Raw genomic sequence first — 16,695 nt, 5'->3', positions numbered from 1 at the left:
TTTGATGGTAGTCGCTTTTTTGGTGACAAAGCAGACTCAGCGCTTGAGCGCTTCATGGACAGTAGGATCACTGCCCCATCACTGGAGCGTGCTATGGCCCATGCTAGCCTCACTTTTCTTTTTGTTCCAATAGTATAGGCTACCAGCCACGTCCTTCCCAGCAGAGCCACCATGGCCAACAGGCTTTACCACCATTTCGTGGCAACTAATGCAGCTCCCACAAGTCCTGTGAGAACTAAGGTCAGAGATCCGCCCCGTCTGCCACCCTCCCGGCAGCCTCCAAACTCCTAAAGTATGACCTTGCAACATCACAGGCACTCTGTTGGTGGCAGGATCAGGTATTACTGTCCCCAATGGCAAGCCATAACTTTGTACAAGTGGGTGCACCAAACTGGCCAGTGGGGTTAGGTTATTCAATTCCTGGATCCCCCGCCCCAGGCACAGACCTTGGATCAGCTGATGGAGATCTGATGACGGAAGATTACCTCTTCTTGTTGCAGCAGGAAGTGCAGGCTCTTTTGGCCAAAGAAGCCATCAAGAAGGTGCCCGTATCAGAAGTAGGTTGTGGTTGCTATTCTTGCTACTTTCTGGTGCCAAAGAAAGACGGAGGCTTCCGCCCTATCATAGATCTGCGTACTCTCAATACCTTCCTGAAGAAGGTAAAATTCAAGATGCCAACACTTGCTCAGGTCCTGCCTGTGTTAGAACCCAGGGACTGGATGGTAGCGTTGGATCTCCAGGACGCCTATTTTCATAGCTCCATCCTACAGGCCTACTGGCATTACCTGGGGTTCACGGTGGGCCAGGAGCATTTTCAATATGCTGTGCTCCCCTTTGGTCTCACCAGTGGACCCAGGGTGTTCATGAAAGTGATGGAGGTGGTTGCAGCACATCTGCGGAGGTTGAGGATACCAGTCTTTACCTACCTGTAAAGGCGTGCTCGCCACAGGCAGTTGTTACCCATGTCCAGACTACGGTGGACTGCCTGCATTTGCTGGGGTTCACTATCAACATTCTGAAATAACACCTGATTCCTTCTCAGATGCTAACATTTATTGGAGGCATTGTGGAAGCAGTGCCTTTACGCGCCTACCCTCCAGAGTAGAGTCCATCACATTTGGGTTATGATGCCGATGTTTCAACCTCAGTCCTGGATTTTGGTGAGGCGGACTCTGAGACTGCTGGGTCTGATGGCCTGCATCCTGCTGGTGAAGCACGCTCTATGGTATATGCAGGCTCTGCAATGGGATCGGAGGTTCCAGCGCACGCAATCCCACGGGAACCTCTCCGACCTCATTCAGATTTTGAAGGAGACCATGAAAGACCTGCAGTATTGGCTAATGGGCCGCATTTAGGCCAGCAGCAGACCCCATCTCCCTTCCCCAACCACAGCTGACAGTGGTGAGAGATGCAACGATTCTGGGCTGGGGCGGCCATCTGGGAAAGGAGGAGATCAGAGGTCTCTGGCAGAGACTCTGCTCCACATCAATCTTCTGCAGCAGAGTGCAATTCGCTTGGCACTGAAAGCTTTCCTGCCCTCCATCAAAGGGAAGCTGGTCCAGATGTTAATGTACAACACTACCGTCATGTTGTACTGCAAAAAGCAGGGTGCAGTGGAGTAGTGGGCCCTTCGCCAGAAAGCTATGTTCGGCCCCTGCTAAAGAGCTTGAAGTTTAGGCAGGCCAAAGTGGCACTTTTGCACTTACAGTTGCTACCAAACCCCTATACCCTCTGTGCAGTGATAAGCTTTTTGCAGGCCGCTTACAGATCTAGGCTCTCTAGAATTGATTGATCTCTGAATGGCCTGCACTCATGATGTCACTTTTAGCGCGATGGTGCATTTAGTTTTAGATCTCAGAGCTTTACTAATCTGTATTGTTTTAAATGCTGGTGATGTTTTAGTTTTTTTTTATGGTTTTATATTATGCTGTGTTTTCTTTTATATTGTATAACTGTATTATTGTACCTTTTATGGACGCGTTTGCATCCGAATTAAGAAAAAAAGAAAGAGTATAAAAAACAAAATGGAAAGTTCTGGGAAAAGAGCATTCTTAGACCTATTCCACAAACACTGGGGCAGAGAAGATACAGGGAGCTTACTGCCAGAAAAAATAGCAAATGTTGTGGAAATAGTAATGAAACAAATAACAAAAGGAAAGGTTGGGAAACTACTGTCATTTATGAGGTTTACAGTATCCATGAATATAACGTTTTAACACTGGGAGGCCTTTCAAATAAATCAGACTGCTTTTTAGGATTTAGTGATCTTGAAATTTGATCAGTGCAGAGCAATGGATGAGGTATATCTAAATTTCTTCAGAATAACACAGAAACATCCAGTGCTTAATTGGTAAACAATAGGTAGAGGAGCCCAAAGTTCTCTCAGGAGCCCACTCTATGTATTGCTGAATACCAGGTTTGCTGAATACTAAGCCTGGCTTGTCATGATTCCACTCTATGCTTCTTTTTTCCTATCACCATACAATTCATGCCTCTTTAGATCTTTTGTGCTGGGTTTTTTCCATCTCTGCTTTCTACCTTTGTCATGGCTTTCCTAACTTCCCTTTCTCTTTCTCTTGTTTGTAATGGGCTAAAGCCGGGTGATGAAAAATAAGTACTGGACCCCAACAATTAGTGCTGGTGCCAATCACCAGCAACCACATGCACAAATACACTGTATATACACAAGTACACGCTACACTGCAAACCTAAAAGTGAGCCAAGGAGTTTCAATCTGAGATGTAAAGCAAACAACTTGGTTATTAACTATAAATCACTGAATATAAAAACACCACAGAATACAACAGGCAAAAACTGCCACATGTTAGCCTATGCTATGGTTCAAATTTGTTTATTTTTCCAAAAGAAGAACATACACATACACTTGCCTACAACCTCTGGCCAGCAAGTATTAATTGGTCATTTCCCCATATCTACATCCTAATATTTCATCTTCTCCCAAAGATCTCTAATCACTTGTTTCACTGCCCTATGCGCAAGAAACAATTTCCCCCCTTTGAGAATGTAGTGGAAGTATTTATTAACTTGGTCATGGATAATAAAATGGGAATCTAGGGATAATGAGTTCTGAACATTTTGTCTACAACTATGAGCACAGCGGTGCTGTACGTCTGCATCTTGAAGCAGAGCCTCATGGGGGATATTGGAATGCCCTCACTGTGACATCCCTACCAGCATTTACTTAGCTGCATTTGTCCCATTCCCATAATTCCTCCAGAGTGTGGTACCTATATGTGGCTATTTTAAGTAGGGTCTCCTTTGTCGCAATAACTCTTGTGGTATTATATACAGGTCCACCGGAAATATGCAGCAAGGGAGGATCAAATTATGCACTGGGAGCTTTACTAATCTGTATTGTTTTAAATGCTGGTGATGTTTACTAAATCATGTAGCAAGAAAAATCAAATTATGCGGCATAATACAGCACATTTTGTGATAGTATCAGTACATTATTTTGTTGATTCTATACATTTTAATTCTGTTTGGAAAAAGGCTTCATCTCATTATTACTAGTCGAACACCAAAATACAGCAATATACAACTGAAAAGTGATCAGTCAACCTTCTGCTGCGCCACAAGTATTGTCGCATTTTTAGTAACTTTTGATCCGTTTGAGCTAGAAACAAACATTTTCAGGGTAAAATCTGCCAATTATACAGTCGATGATGGGTGGTTATGAGGCACATGCGGCATTTACATATTAATGCAAAAATGCAGCAGCTGCAGAATCACATAATTACAGTGACCATGATTATATGTCCTTGCAAAACCCCCCCTCCATTCTGAGTTGGATAATGTTCTCCCTAATTTCTCCTCCCATCTTTTCGGGCCCAGATTGGCCTAGAGAATTTGGCGCCTTTGCTTGGTTTAACAGGACTCTAAGTCTCAGATTAAGTTCTTGTCATTCTCTTTACAAGTGTGCTCTTATTTTAACGCTAACCTTTCCCACGCTCCCAATGTGGCCCTAGTGCCCATACTCTATGCTTTTTCGGAAGCCAAAAAACCTATCTGATCTGTGTATTTGCTCTTAGGTTGTCCACAAAGAACAATTGTTTCTCTGTTCCTAGGCGACCCCACTCTAAATGTAGCTGTGTGCTTTGATAGTATTTCAAAATGGTAAGTAGGCGTAGCCCGTCATCACTGGTAGCTTTTCTCATCATGTTTGTGACTAATCTGTGAATTTTCCCTGCCCAGGCAAAGTTATCCGTTTGCCTCTGCAGTTTGTGTATTCTTGTAGGGGAAACTCGGAGTGGGAGTTTTTTCAAAGATGTGGTGAATCTTAGGTGTGGTCACTTTTATTGCTGCAGTTCTTCCACACCAAAACAGACCGCTCAGGTGCCAGCAATTTAAGTCTATTAGGGCGGATTGCAGCCTGGAGTTATAAATAACTTGTCAAGTTCATTGTAGGGTGGGAGCTAACAGGATGCCAAGTTAAATAATCACAAAGGTAGTCCTTGGAAATGGCAGTGATGGGCATTGAACCGTTTTTCATTGTCATCATAATATCAAGAACATACATTACCAATTGATGTGACACCCAGCCCATTTAAAAAGAAGTGCCAAAGCTGAAGGTCATCACAGTTCCGACTAAGAAAGATCAGATCACCTAATTTACCCCTTCTTAGCATGCACTGAGACTAGCAGAGTCTCTTTTCTAGTCCTATTGATGTTTTTGATCAGGTGCGCATGCCTTTTGATAATGTAACTGCAATTTCAGCTTGATATAAAGCTGGACTGATCTGGGTCTACTAGTCCTGGCAAACTCCTTTAAAAAATACCCACAAGAACCCCTGAAAACAGTTTAGTGTCAGTATTTACCAGGATCTGCAAAAGCTGCATAGTCGTTTGTCTCTCCCAAGTTTGGGGATGATCAAAATTATCGACTGGGAAATTGATTTCATAGTCACCATCGACTCTGTAAAAATGTTGAATAAACAGATAAGCAAGAGACCAGGTTGTGATCAAAAGATTTTGCAAAAGAAGGGGAGGGAACTCGTTGGGGCCCAGCAATTTGTTTATTTTCAACCTACTTATGGTTCTGATGATTTTGACAATCAGTATGGACATTTCTGCCTGCTTGGTCACACGTTTTTGGACATGTGTATTTGAGAAGTAATTGTCTCATCAGTACGCACAACCTCTGGTCAAACAGTTCTTCACAGTACTTCCGTAAGTCCTCAGTTATGTGTAGGTCTCCAGAAAGTAATTGACCTTCCCCGTTCTTAATGGCAGATATCCTTCTTCATGCTATTTATGCTCCGTTCGCAGCCCAATAAGTTACCAGCTTCACAGCCTGCATTATAATATCCTTGCCTAACTCACAACAGCGCATATTCAGCTTTGTTTGTGTCACGAGTTTTAACTTGAGCACTGGCCGCAAGAAGTTCCCCCCCATATTTTTAGGGAGCTAGTGCAATTGGGGATTTCTTCAATCAGTAAATCAGGTTTCTACGTGTTCTCATTTCTCTTCCCTTTCTTTATAGAGCCTCACTGACGCCGAAATAAACTTCTGTTACTACTTCTTACAATACACTCTAGAGGATATCGGATCTCACCTCCCCATTATCATTATAAGCCAAATTGTTGTCAATGCATTTCAGTGCCCTGCCCAGCTACTTCTTTTTTACGAAATAGGGAGTCTTGTAGTTCTTAGAACCGCCTACCCGTATGCTTCCCACATGGTACCAGGAAGGTTGATTGATTATCTTTATTCGATTATACAGATATAATCATGAAAGAACAAAAATGATATACAATGCATTAAAAACCAGTAATTACATACAATATTAATCAGATTAAAAAAAAAACATAAAATCCCACTCCTATAGTTGTATCAGCTTCCATATGTGCAACTAGGTACAGACACAATAAGGAGGTATAAAAAGTGCACAAGTGCAAAACGTGTACAGCAAGTGTAAAAAACCAAGGTTGGGATAAAATACTCAGCAGACAAGAGTAAGTTTGACGTTTTTCGCAAGGCCAGTTATGAAAGTCTTGATGGATAGATTTAAATGTTCAAAAGTCACAATCACATCGGGTAATCAACAATTAACAAATGATCAGGAATCAGGCCAAGATTAGCCCTTACAGTCTAAATCAGCAGGGAGGTGATATTCACCAAAAAACAATGTGAAACCCTGAGGTCTAAACAAACAAAGTTAATAAGGTGAAGTATAAAACACGGACTAGGCCCAATTGAATAAGTCAAAGGGCAATCCCTTTTAAGGACGTAATCGCTCACTCACCCTAGGTGCCATGCTTCATCATATGGGATTCTCCTCCCAGAGAAAAATCCTAGTTTCTCTGGGGGCTACAACCCCCTCTCTGAGAGGGAGGAGCTCAGGGATGTTTTAGTAATACACTTGAGGATGAACTAAATCCACATATGATGAGCTAATTTGTATGAGTGAGGGGTGCAGTGCTGTTAAACAAAATGATGCAGTGAGGAAAGTGTATTAAAACTAGTTCAGGGACGGCAGAGGAAATATAAAGAAAATTGCTGGAAGTATTTCACAGCCGTACATGACCAGGATTAAAATAGTATACACCAACAGTCAACAATATAGACTATGGTGAATTAACAAAAAGTGATGGTCGACATGTTTCAGCCACAGCGCCTAACAAGGCTAGGTTATAAAGATTAAATGCCAGTAGATTGCACAATAATAGCTGGCCTCTCGTCTGCCCTCTCGACAATCCAAGTGATTTCAGTTGCCAACAAAGAATCACACTGGGTTACATTGTGGCCTATCTTTGCATTAAAAGCATCCCCAATGACCAAATAAAATTCATTTAAGGTACAATCAGCCCTGTTCCTTAAACTTTTGTTCGCATAAAACAAAACTTTGATTTGGCAACCAAATTCTGCTACAGGATTATAAAAATGAATAAGAAAAAAGTTAAACCTGTTTTGGAGGACTATCCATGACATTTGAATTCCAGGCTGGTTACAGGCAATCAGCATTAATTACCATGAACAACTTGGAAACTTGAACCAGAGTAACCAATCCTCCCCCCCAAGCTCCTCCCCCAGCAGAACAAGAGGCGGACAAAACAAAAGTTTAAAATCCGTCCAAACAATATCCACCAGATGCCATTTTTCCTGTAATATTACAATATCAATATTTGAGATATAATTGAGCCAATTTGAGTTCTACCACTTTGCACTTAAACCAGCTATGTTCCAGCATATCAGATTGGTTAATGAATCCTTAATTAGGGGCAGCTCTAGGGAAATCAGCCTCTATGCTATTGCTTCCGGTTTACTGCAAACTGCAATGTGGCTTACTGCTTCAGACGGTGAGAGGCAGTCATTAGGTAGTCAATCTATAGCCTCTGAAATGTGCAGTTAGTTCAAGGTGCAGAGGGGGCGGTGCAGAACTAATGGTCTATTTACAGGAAGGGTGTCTATAAATGTAGCCCAGCGGCAAGTGGTCGATACGTTTATACTGAAGGTTCTAATGGGCGATGTGGGCACTATGCGAAACTAATTATCAGCTTAATTCGGATTCCCACAGTTAATACCCACACAGTCCCCACCAGAGAGTTTGATTAAGGGCTCAGTCCAGTCAACTCTCCTGATGAGAATAATGCTGTACTACAAAATGCAAACATCAGAGTTTCTGGTTAACGCGTAGCACTCCTCATTTTTTAGATCATCATAAGTTTCCAGCCTGGCTGTAGGTAGACATGGAACATTTGTCAGAACTGATACACAGGGGCAACAGGTAGGTGAAAGCTTAAGATGAAGGCAACTGGCAGGGGCAACCTTCCTGACTTAATTTCAGGGACAGAATTCCTAAATTTCAAGACCTTTTGCTGGGGTTCCGCACCCCCAGTTGGGGGAGTTTTTCCAGTGGAGTTGATAGGTGAAGTAGCTGGAATGGTGAGTGCAGATCCCCGTGCATGTACCCTTGCATGATCTACTGTTGCAAGGGCAATTTATTCTGCCATTGCCTCCTTTACGCTGATGTATGTGGGAGTTTTACTTTTTCAATAATCGCAGTTTTGTTTTTAGCTTTGAGGTCACATGCTCCAGGCTTGTTTTTGCACCACCAGGGAGATACAAGGATCAATCTCGTCTTTAATCTTTTCAAATATCAAATCCCAATTGATTTCTGCATTGTTTTCTGCAGCACCTAGCCACAGATGAATTACAGAGTAATTAAGTGCACAGACAACTTCATGTTTATTTTTATTTAAATTCTTATGGGCCCCTACCTTGACACTACAAATGCCCTTGCTCTGTTGGTTCCTCTTAACAGATGAGCCTTCTTCATTAGTATGCGGGGAGTCAAGCTCCATTACCTCCAGTGGAGACGTTACAGCCCTCGTAATGAAATCTCCCTCTGCTGGGGCAATGTGAGTTTTTACTAAGTCAGCTCAGAGTGCCAGAGTGACATAAGAGGGGGAATGGCTAATAATTTGCCTTGGTCCAGCGGCAGCCGCCTTTCCGCCAAATCGGTTTCTTTAGAAATAACCCCAACTGCTCTGGCCAAGAAAGTGTTCAATATAGAGCCTACTGTTGCAGTGGATACTTTAGTTTTTCTCTGCCAGCATTTTCCATTTCCACATAAAGAATATGTGACAAGTGGGCCTTTCAGATAAAAAGTTATCAAACAGCAGGAGCAGAGGCCAACGCCTTTATAAAGGGCCTTTGCATTTCCATTGGTCACCACAGGCCTTCAAGATGGCTTTGACCTTCAACCAAGAGAGATGGCACAGCCCAGCCTCCTCCCGGCAATGAAGAGCCTAGACAGGCTCGCTCTTGGCCCGGTCTTCGCCCAGGCACACGCAGAGTTCGTTCCACGTTGCAGGCTAAACAGCCTCCTTAAGTGAGCTCAACCAGCACTCTCCTGGTGTGACCTTCCTCGACACCAGCGGGATAATGGGGCGTGAATCCCTGCCCCCATGCAGCAGCAGCCGCAAGAGCGTCCCACACTGCTGGCTAAACAGCCTCCTTAAGTGTGTCTGCTTGGCGCTCTCCTGGTGTGACCTGCCTGCAAGTTTAAATAGTACCTGATCTGAGAGTGAGATGTGGGCCACCCACGTGGACACGGCCCTCAGTGACATTGTTTTGAAGTCCTGTATAGTACACTGCAGAGCAATATGTAAAATCTAGATCTGTGGGGTGCTGAAGGCAAGAGATCTCTTCTAACCCCATCTGGTTTAGCCAAGTTGCGCCATCTGGTGCCACCTTGCCCATATCTATGTGCCAATCTATCTTTCATCCTGTCCATAACTGTGTGCAAGTACTTACCATAACTATGTCTCTCTCTTCTCTATTCAGTATCTCGGAGGCTGTGCATTTAATGTGTTTTTCTTGCCCAGCGTTCAGTGAATACAGGGAAGCTACTGTGAAATTATAGGCCGTGTTTAGGGGGGGTCAGTGTCAGTGATCTTCCTCCCTTATCTGTTCACATTGTAAAACTTCTCTTTTATACTCTATGTCTTGAAGGACCATGACTCCTCCTGTATTGCCTTTATGCAAAGTATAGTTTAGGGAATCATATGTATTTCAAGTGAAACTAGTCCTTTTTCGTCAGGTGTTTTTTTTGGAGCAGATATATGTCTCCAATCTATTTTAGAGCACATTTTAGGGAAAAAGTAAATTTTGAGCACAGTGGCCTTGACTGGTGGCAGAGGCTTTTGGTTCACATAACTCATTCTTGAACTAGCACTTTGAATACCACAGTGACACCACCCACTCAGTGTCCCTATAATATTACCACTCTTATTCAGTGGGCTCAACATTGAATGAGACATCACACTTGAAATTTGGCATCTAACCAAACACTGTTTATCTCTATATTAATAATACCACTACCATAGTTCCACTGTAACAAAGGTCCTGGTTTCCTGTTCACCTCTAATGTATCTCTGTAACACGTACTTACCAGGTTCTCCAACAGAGCTGCCTTGTATGTTATTTTCGTTGTAGCTCGTAGACCCCTGGAAGTCCCAAAACGGGAATTCTGTTAGATCTCTCTTTAAAGTAGATATGTGAATGACATCTCTATATATTCATTCCCTTCCATCCCCCACTCACTTTTGCAAGGCTATTCCACTTTCCTGTTCCCATCAAGCACCCATTCTCTCTTTTATATCGCAGAAGATCTTACTACACTCTTGTTCATATCAAGCTTTCACCCTCCCCTGAGATATGACTCTATGCTCACACCTAGCTAGTGGTCAACCCACATCCATTAGAGTTTAAAGTTCTTCCTTCCCATGCAGTTTGCCTGCTCCAATCTAGATTAACAACCTCCTTACTCTTATTCCATCGCTTCACTTTCTCTGTAATTACCTAATTGTCAATGCCTAATCCTGGAAAGAGGCAAAGGGATATTTGTATATAAATACAAAATTCTACAACAACAAATCCTTATAATGTACTGGACTGACATTATTATTAGGATAGCCTTAGGGTGTGTAGCCCGGAGTCAGAAAAATAGTTATCCACCTCAACACAAAGATGTCAATGCTCAAGATTTAACCATCCTGTATTCTTAATGTTTACCTTGTGGGTTCAGTCACAGCTATGGTGCAAGCTGCATGGATCGTATGGCTCTTGGCACCTGCTGGATATTATCAGAGTCCACATGGATTTCTGTTGGACATTTTGGTTCTTTTCCTTAACCACGACCACCCACCACAACATTCTAACCCCATTACACTTGCCCAGGGCTAGGCCACATACCAAGAAAGGAACCAGATAGACGGTAGGAATAGTCAAATCATGAATGAAATGGTAGAGCAAGACACACACTGGAAGTTCTGATTATGGGACGTGAACCTGACCTATTTATTGTGGATCATCTATTTACAATTGGTCCAAGCCATAATAGTAAACTTTCACATCCTACCCAGAATAGAGAGGTGGAAGGAAGAGAAGAGCCTAGAAGGTAACTGAGTTGAAAAGAGCGCTACTGAGCCATTCTGGGGTTGGTCATGTTGGAAAGCTGATATATTGAGGGAGCATTCCTTTTGCTTCCACAAGCAAGTGGAAAAGATTCAGAGAAAAGAATGAAAAGGAAGGTGCTAAAGGGGGGTTGTCATGGATGGAGGAGGCTAAATTCAGACAGTCATTTCTCTTTCAAAAATAATCTTTACTGAAGGTAAGCCCCTGGGTTTACTTAAGATACATTTATCACATGAATGATATACCTAAAGGGGGCTTAGGGATGGAGGAGTTGTGCTGTCAATTTAATGAGTGATATTCTCACGAAGAAACAAAATTACCTCAGAAGGGGAATGTTAGGATCCCATATGATGGAAGCTATGTAGAAGATGATGACAGAATACCAAATCGAGAACAACAAAATATTTAGCTGGAAGTCGAATAACCCTCATGAAATAACAACTTTGATTTGTTAAACATCAAGATTCAGAGGAACCAACTTTGTGAATGAAACGTTTCATGTAAAAAGGTAACCAGATTCCACAACTAATTATTGAATTATATTTTTCCAGAAGATGGAAGAAGTGATTCCCTTGGATTGCACGGATCAGGGGGAAAAATGCTTTGGATCTATGGACCAGTTTTCTCAGGTAATGAAAACCCAGTACAACAGCTGTGCCGCACCAATTCAGAATGAAAAAGATCTACTGCTGTGAAGTCCAAGCCATAGGGACAAACACAAAAGAATCTCTAGTAGAAACCAGCTGTCGTCAAACAGTGTTGAACCAAACCTTACACTGTACTCTAAAGGAAAAGAAGAAGAGGGAGTAAAATGTAGGTGCCTACACGAAGAGACCATTCCCTATCCGATACAAAAAGCTGAAACAGGATATGGTTCACAAGAGCAATAGGATTTAGTAACTGGTCTACTAATGCTTCTGGAACCGATAATATGATGTAATGAACTTCCTGAGTTTCCCAAATTACCAAAATAATTCTGGAAGACTGGCGGAAAGAAGACCACAGTGGACACTACACTAGCAGACAAATGCCCGTCAAAGGGAACAGAGAGTGAAAAAGAGGAAAGGGCATGCAGTTTTTGTAAATATGGAAGGAAATGGGGGGCTGGAGGAGGAAGGCATTGACTGGTGTTTAGATCAAGGAGAAGGAAGCTTCAGAAAAACCCAATTGTCACTACATTTTGCCTCCCAACAGGCACAAAGAGAAAGATAAAAAAAGACCCATTACATAACAGCCATATTTCCACATTAAGAAAGGACTCGTTTACCACTTCAATCGGTGGCTTCAGAAAACACCACAACTCCATGTGTTGGGTTTCCTAGGAATTAAAAACAGCAAATTTTATAATCAACTTGCAGTCACACAGATGGATGTCAGAGATGTGTTCAGGGGTTCACATTCTGTCAATAATGCCCCATCCAACCTATGTATCTACTACTGGACCACGCAACTGCTGTTTGTCAATAACTAGATGTTTGCACCACAGCAGGAACCTTTTCTTATGGCGTATAGGAGATTAATGGCCCCCTAAGGATGCTTAAGGAGAACCTATAATAAGCACAGGCCACCTCGCCACCACTCCAAGACAGAACTCATGATAAAAATATGGAAACTAGCCACTGAGAAAATGGGTATCCAGTAAGAACTGCATGAACACCTGCGCCTTAAAGATGAACCAGCACAGTGAAGTCTTGGCAGTGGTGAAGAGAGAAGAGCACATGATGATTTGTGTAGGTAACATTATGAGAACAACAGATACGAAGGCAAGTGTGCAAAGTGGAAGCTGATGCGAGTTCAGTTAATTCAGGAAATTGGACATCTTATTAATAATATCAGTTGTCTGCAATAACTGTGGTGTGGAAGGGAAGGACATTTTATGAAATGGTGCAGGACAGCATGGAAAAATAAGAGTGCAAACACTGTTAGGAGAGCAGAGAAATAATCTTACAAATATGTAGTACATCTAAAAGGAAATCCCACACACGAAGAGACAATGGAAGGGAAAGAGCTTGATTCACACTCAAGACAGTACACTATCAAGAAAGGTATATGATGAAATGTTTAGAGAAAATTTGAGACTAAAGAAATTAGATATATACCCTTGATAGTTAGGGGGGAAACCAATAAGAATTAAGGGCCTACTTTAAAGCCATCATAAAATTCATGAATAAAACTGCTGTACTTAAAGTTTAAGTGTCTGAAGATAGGGACTGCATTTTGTGATGGGTTCACAAAAATTGTTCAAGATTAAATGAGATCCTAATTCAGAACAGTACATTTTAGTTAATTAAGCTTTGGAAGAAGACTGGAAATCTGAAGAGGATTTTCTTCAGTCCTCAACAGGGGACTTGGCTGTCTCAATAATTATCTACACAAGAGTAAATTAGCAACTGATTTTAAGCCTGTAAAGAATCTGCCGTTAAGTGTTAGGGACTGAAGTATACAAAAAAAATGATGGATAAAATGCTTGAAATAATCTCAGCCACTGGTAATAATTCGGGCTGCATCCCAGCCCATCATTATTTTACATAACTATACCGCCTCAGTTTGGACCCAGCCATATGCAAATCAGTCTTGATCCTGCTCGAATAGGAACAGTCCAGCCCAACTGCCGGTACAAGTCCTCCGTGAACTAGAACACAAGCAACCAAAGACCAGTTTAGTCCTTATAATGGCTTATCAGTAGGGCATAGTTTGGTTCCAGTGGCACAGTCTGCACGCCACCTAAGTCTGGGTATACCAGTCTCACTAAGGGCATCACACTGAAGTATACAAAAAAATAGAAAATGGATGAAATGCTTGAATTAATCTCAGTCACTGGTGATTACTCTAGGCCACGTGCCAGTCTATAGTTATTTTGCACAGCATGTCACCACAGTTTGGACCCAGCCATGTGCCAATCAGTCCTGAGCCTCTACCAACAGGAACAGTCTTTTGGTGGAACAGAGAGGAAGTAGCAAGTTTTTGTTGGCTTGTAAGGGAAGAATTAGCAGTAATACGAGTTGTTCATAGAGCTACACTTGTTCTACCGGCAAAACTCAGACCCAAATTGTTAGCTTTGTCTCATAGAGGGCATCTAGGAGTTGTGGAAACTAAGGGAAGGCTAAAGGGGAATACTGATTGTCAGGTCTAGATGGTGATGCAGAAAGGTTAATGTAAGACTATACAACGTTGTTATAGTGCCTGCACTTGGAAGATCACAACAGCCCCCATGGAACCACAGGAAAGGTAGCATTTGATATTATTGGTCTATTACCAGGTGAATAACAAACCAAAAATGTGCCTTATTTCATTGCAAAACTAACAGGGTGTTGGAAATATGTATTAAGAGCATAAAAGAAAAAATTAAATTGGCTTGGTTTACCGGTATTGGATGGAAGAATCACAGAAAGAAAAGGTGCATTTGGTTTTTCTCCTCATTCAATCAAAATGAAAAACTCTCTTTGAATTATTTTAAGGGAAGAGTTCAAATACCTGTGCATGTCCGGAATAGATGGGGTGGAACAAAGATAAAGTAGATCTGAATGTGAAAAGTGACTAGCATGAGGAAAAAGGGTTATGCAGGAGAGGAGGAAAGATAGTTTTGTTAAGAGAATGGTGTCTCAAAGAATGAATGTGGGGGATGTAGTAATTGTGAAAGTTGCAGTGTGGAAGAAATATTTTCCCATGTATACAAGACATTAAGATTCATCAAAATGTTTAAGAATACGATAAAGGACAAAAATTGAAGAATATGGAATTTGAATTATGCTCTGAATAGTAATAAAAATGGTGGAAAGAATGTGTTGGCACTAGAAACCAAAGCTCTCAATCCCATGAAGAATTTAATGATCAGAAGAAATTTAAGAGAATACCTAAATAATCTGTTCTCTTCACAATTCAGTTTTAAAGTGATATTTGCTTATACGTTGTGGCATGAGCACTGCAAATAGTTTGCTTTTCTTCTTTATTTTTGGAGTAAAGTATATAAAGAAAGTGGATGTGTGGCATTTGACATGCATCTTTGAGAATATTTAATCTTGGGGAATGCTAAACTCTATGTTGTGATTTAACAGGATAGAAAATTGAACCGGTCAGTTGATATTAACATGTGGCTGAGATACTCATGATTTAAGCTCATCTTGAATTATTATTTTACAAGTACGTGGACCTGATCATGTCCGCATCCTTTGGAGGTGCAATTGCCAGACTCAAGTTGCAGGCATTCCTCCCAAAAATAAGTAATATTATGATAATGAGAGAACTAACTGGTAATGTGCAAGGTGAAAACAAAATACGTGTACTGTATTTTCACCTGCTACATCTCTCACATTCCTTCTATCTCCCATTATTTATATCCTCAGCCTCTATTTAGTCCCTCTCACCACCCTTGTACTCTCTCTCTCCATTCTCTACTTTCCTCTTCTTTACTTTCATGCTACCCAAGTGTATTACATGAATTGTTGAACTTAAAAATGTTCAGGGGTACAATCCTGATACTTGTGAGCAGAACACCAGGGCCATTAAAGAACGGTTCCGACACGTCGGTGAACACGTCAGTGAATTTTGGATTAAACATGAGTTCTTAAGATCAGGACAAGGTTGACAGTAGAATGTGTAATGAAGTCTTTCAAGGGAGTAACAGTGGGAAAGGCTTCGCAGAATGTCAATGTCTGCATTAATGGTTTACTAACCCATAGTTAGTGAGCAATTAGGCCCCTTCCAATGAATTAATTATATATAAATTAGTAACTCGATTGTCAAATGCTTAATGTATCTTTGAGTTGCTAGGATGTTGGAACCCCATACAGTAGTTGACCCGGATAGGACCTTCTTAAACCTAAACAAAGCTGCAAAAGTAAACTAACTAAATGTCTCAGCAGGTGAGCAACGTTTTAATGATACAATGAGGGTACATCACTGAAAAATGGCAGTGAATCTAATGAGACAGTGCTGTCAATGCTCAGAAGGAAAAATCCCGATCTCACCTTTCCATCCAGAATGTTTTTTATTCTTCTGTCCCTCCTCTCTTCTCCTGTTTTGTTCTTCTTTCCCACTTTCACATTTACTTTCCATCATCTGTCACTGGGTTCTTCTGCTCACCCTTGCATGTCTTTTTCACCATCTTTTCTCTTCTCTCGCTCGCTGCATGCCTCTCTTTTATTTATCCTCCACTTACATTTCCCCTCACATCCTTCTTGTCTCCTGCCTTGCTTCTGGTCTTCTTTGATTGCCCAACTTATTATTTCTTCCCTCCTATTCCTACTATTTACCCTTTAATCTGTTGTGCCAGATCCAGAACTTACCTTAAGAGCGCACTCAAGAGCTTTGTCACATTTTCTGAGGCCTGGATAACAATCACTGGCTTTGAGAGAACCTGAGACACGTCCAGCTGTAGAGGAAAGGAGTGTAAAAAAGTATTTTTAGATAACTCACTAGCATTTTTTCTGTTTCACATGTATAATCAGAGGCAGCCTGGCTCTCAATGAACCATACATACCCACACAATTTTTCACATTACACTTGCCAGTTCCTGCTATACCACTTTCCATCCCTTTAGTCCCCAAACCTATGATCAGTTCAGTTCCCCTAAACTCCCGTTGCGTACTTACAATTAAGGGTTTTTTCCTTTCAGGCTCCTCCATAGAACATCCTCTTCCTCAGCCGAAGATCTGCCACTTTCCTGGGCAACTTGAAAATAGCCATCTAACACTATTTCCTTGACATTGAGACTGCTGTCAACCACCCCACAAGGCCATAGCCCACTATAAACT

General features: G+C 41.7%; 1 protein-coding gene across 2 annotated transcripts in view; it reads right to left on the bottom strand.

Moving 5' to 3' along the window:
* RNF215 (ring finger protein 215) overlaps window positions 1-16,695 on the bottom strand; it is an 84,001-nt gene that overhangs the window by 54,225 nt on the left and 13,081 nt on the right. For both annotated transcript variants that reach the window (XM_085636273.1, XM_085636274.1), the window contains exons 4-5: window positions 16,228-16,313; window positions 9,918-9,972 (exon numbers count right to left, since the gene is read on the bottom strand). In XM_085636273.1, the coding sequence (XP_085492399.1) occupies window positions 9,918-9,972; window positions 16,228-16,313 (141 nt within the window). The remainder of the gene's footprint in view (window positions 1-9,917; window positions 9,973-16,227; window positions 16,314-16,695) is intronic.

Source organism: Triturus cristatus, chromosome 11 (assembly GCF_964204655.1).
Source record: "Triturus cristatus chromosome 11, aTriCri1.1, whole genome shotgun sequence".
Classification (NCBI taxonomy): domain Eukaryota; kingdom Metazoa; phylum Chordata; class Amphibia; order Caudata; family Salamandridae; genus Triturus; species Triturus cristatus.
This window is presented reverse-complemented; position numbering and strand designations above follow the sequence as displayed.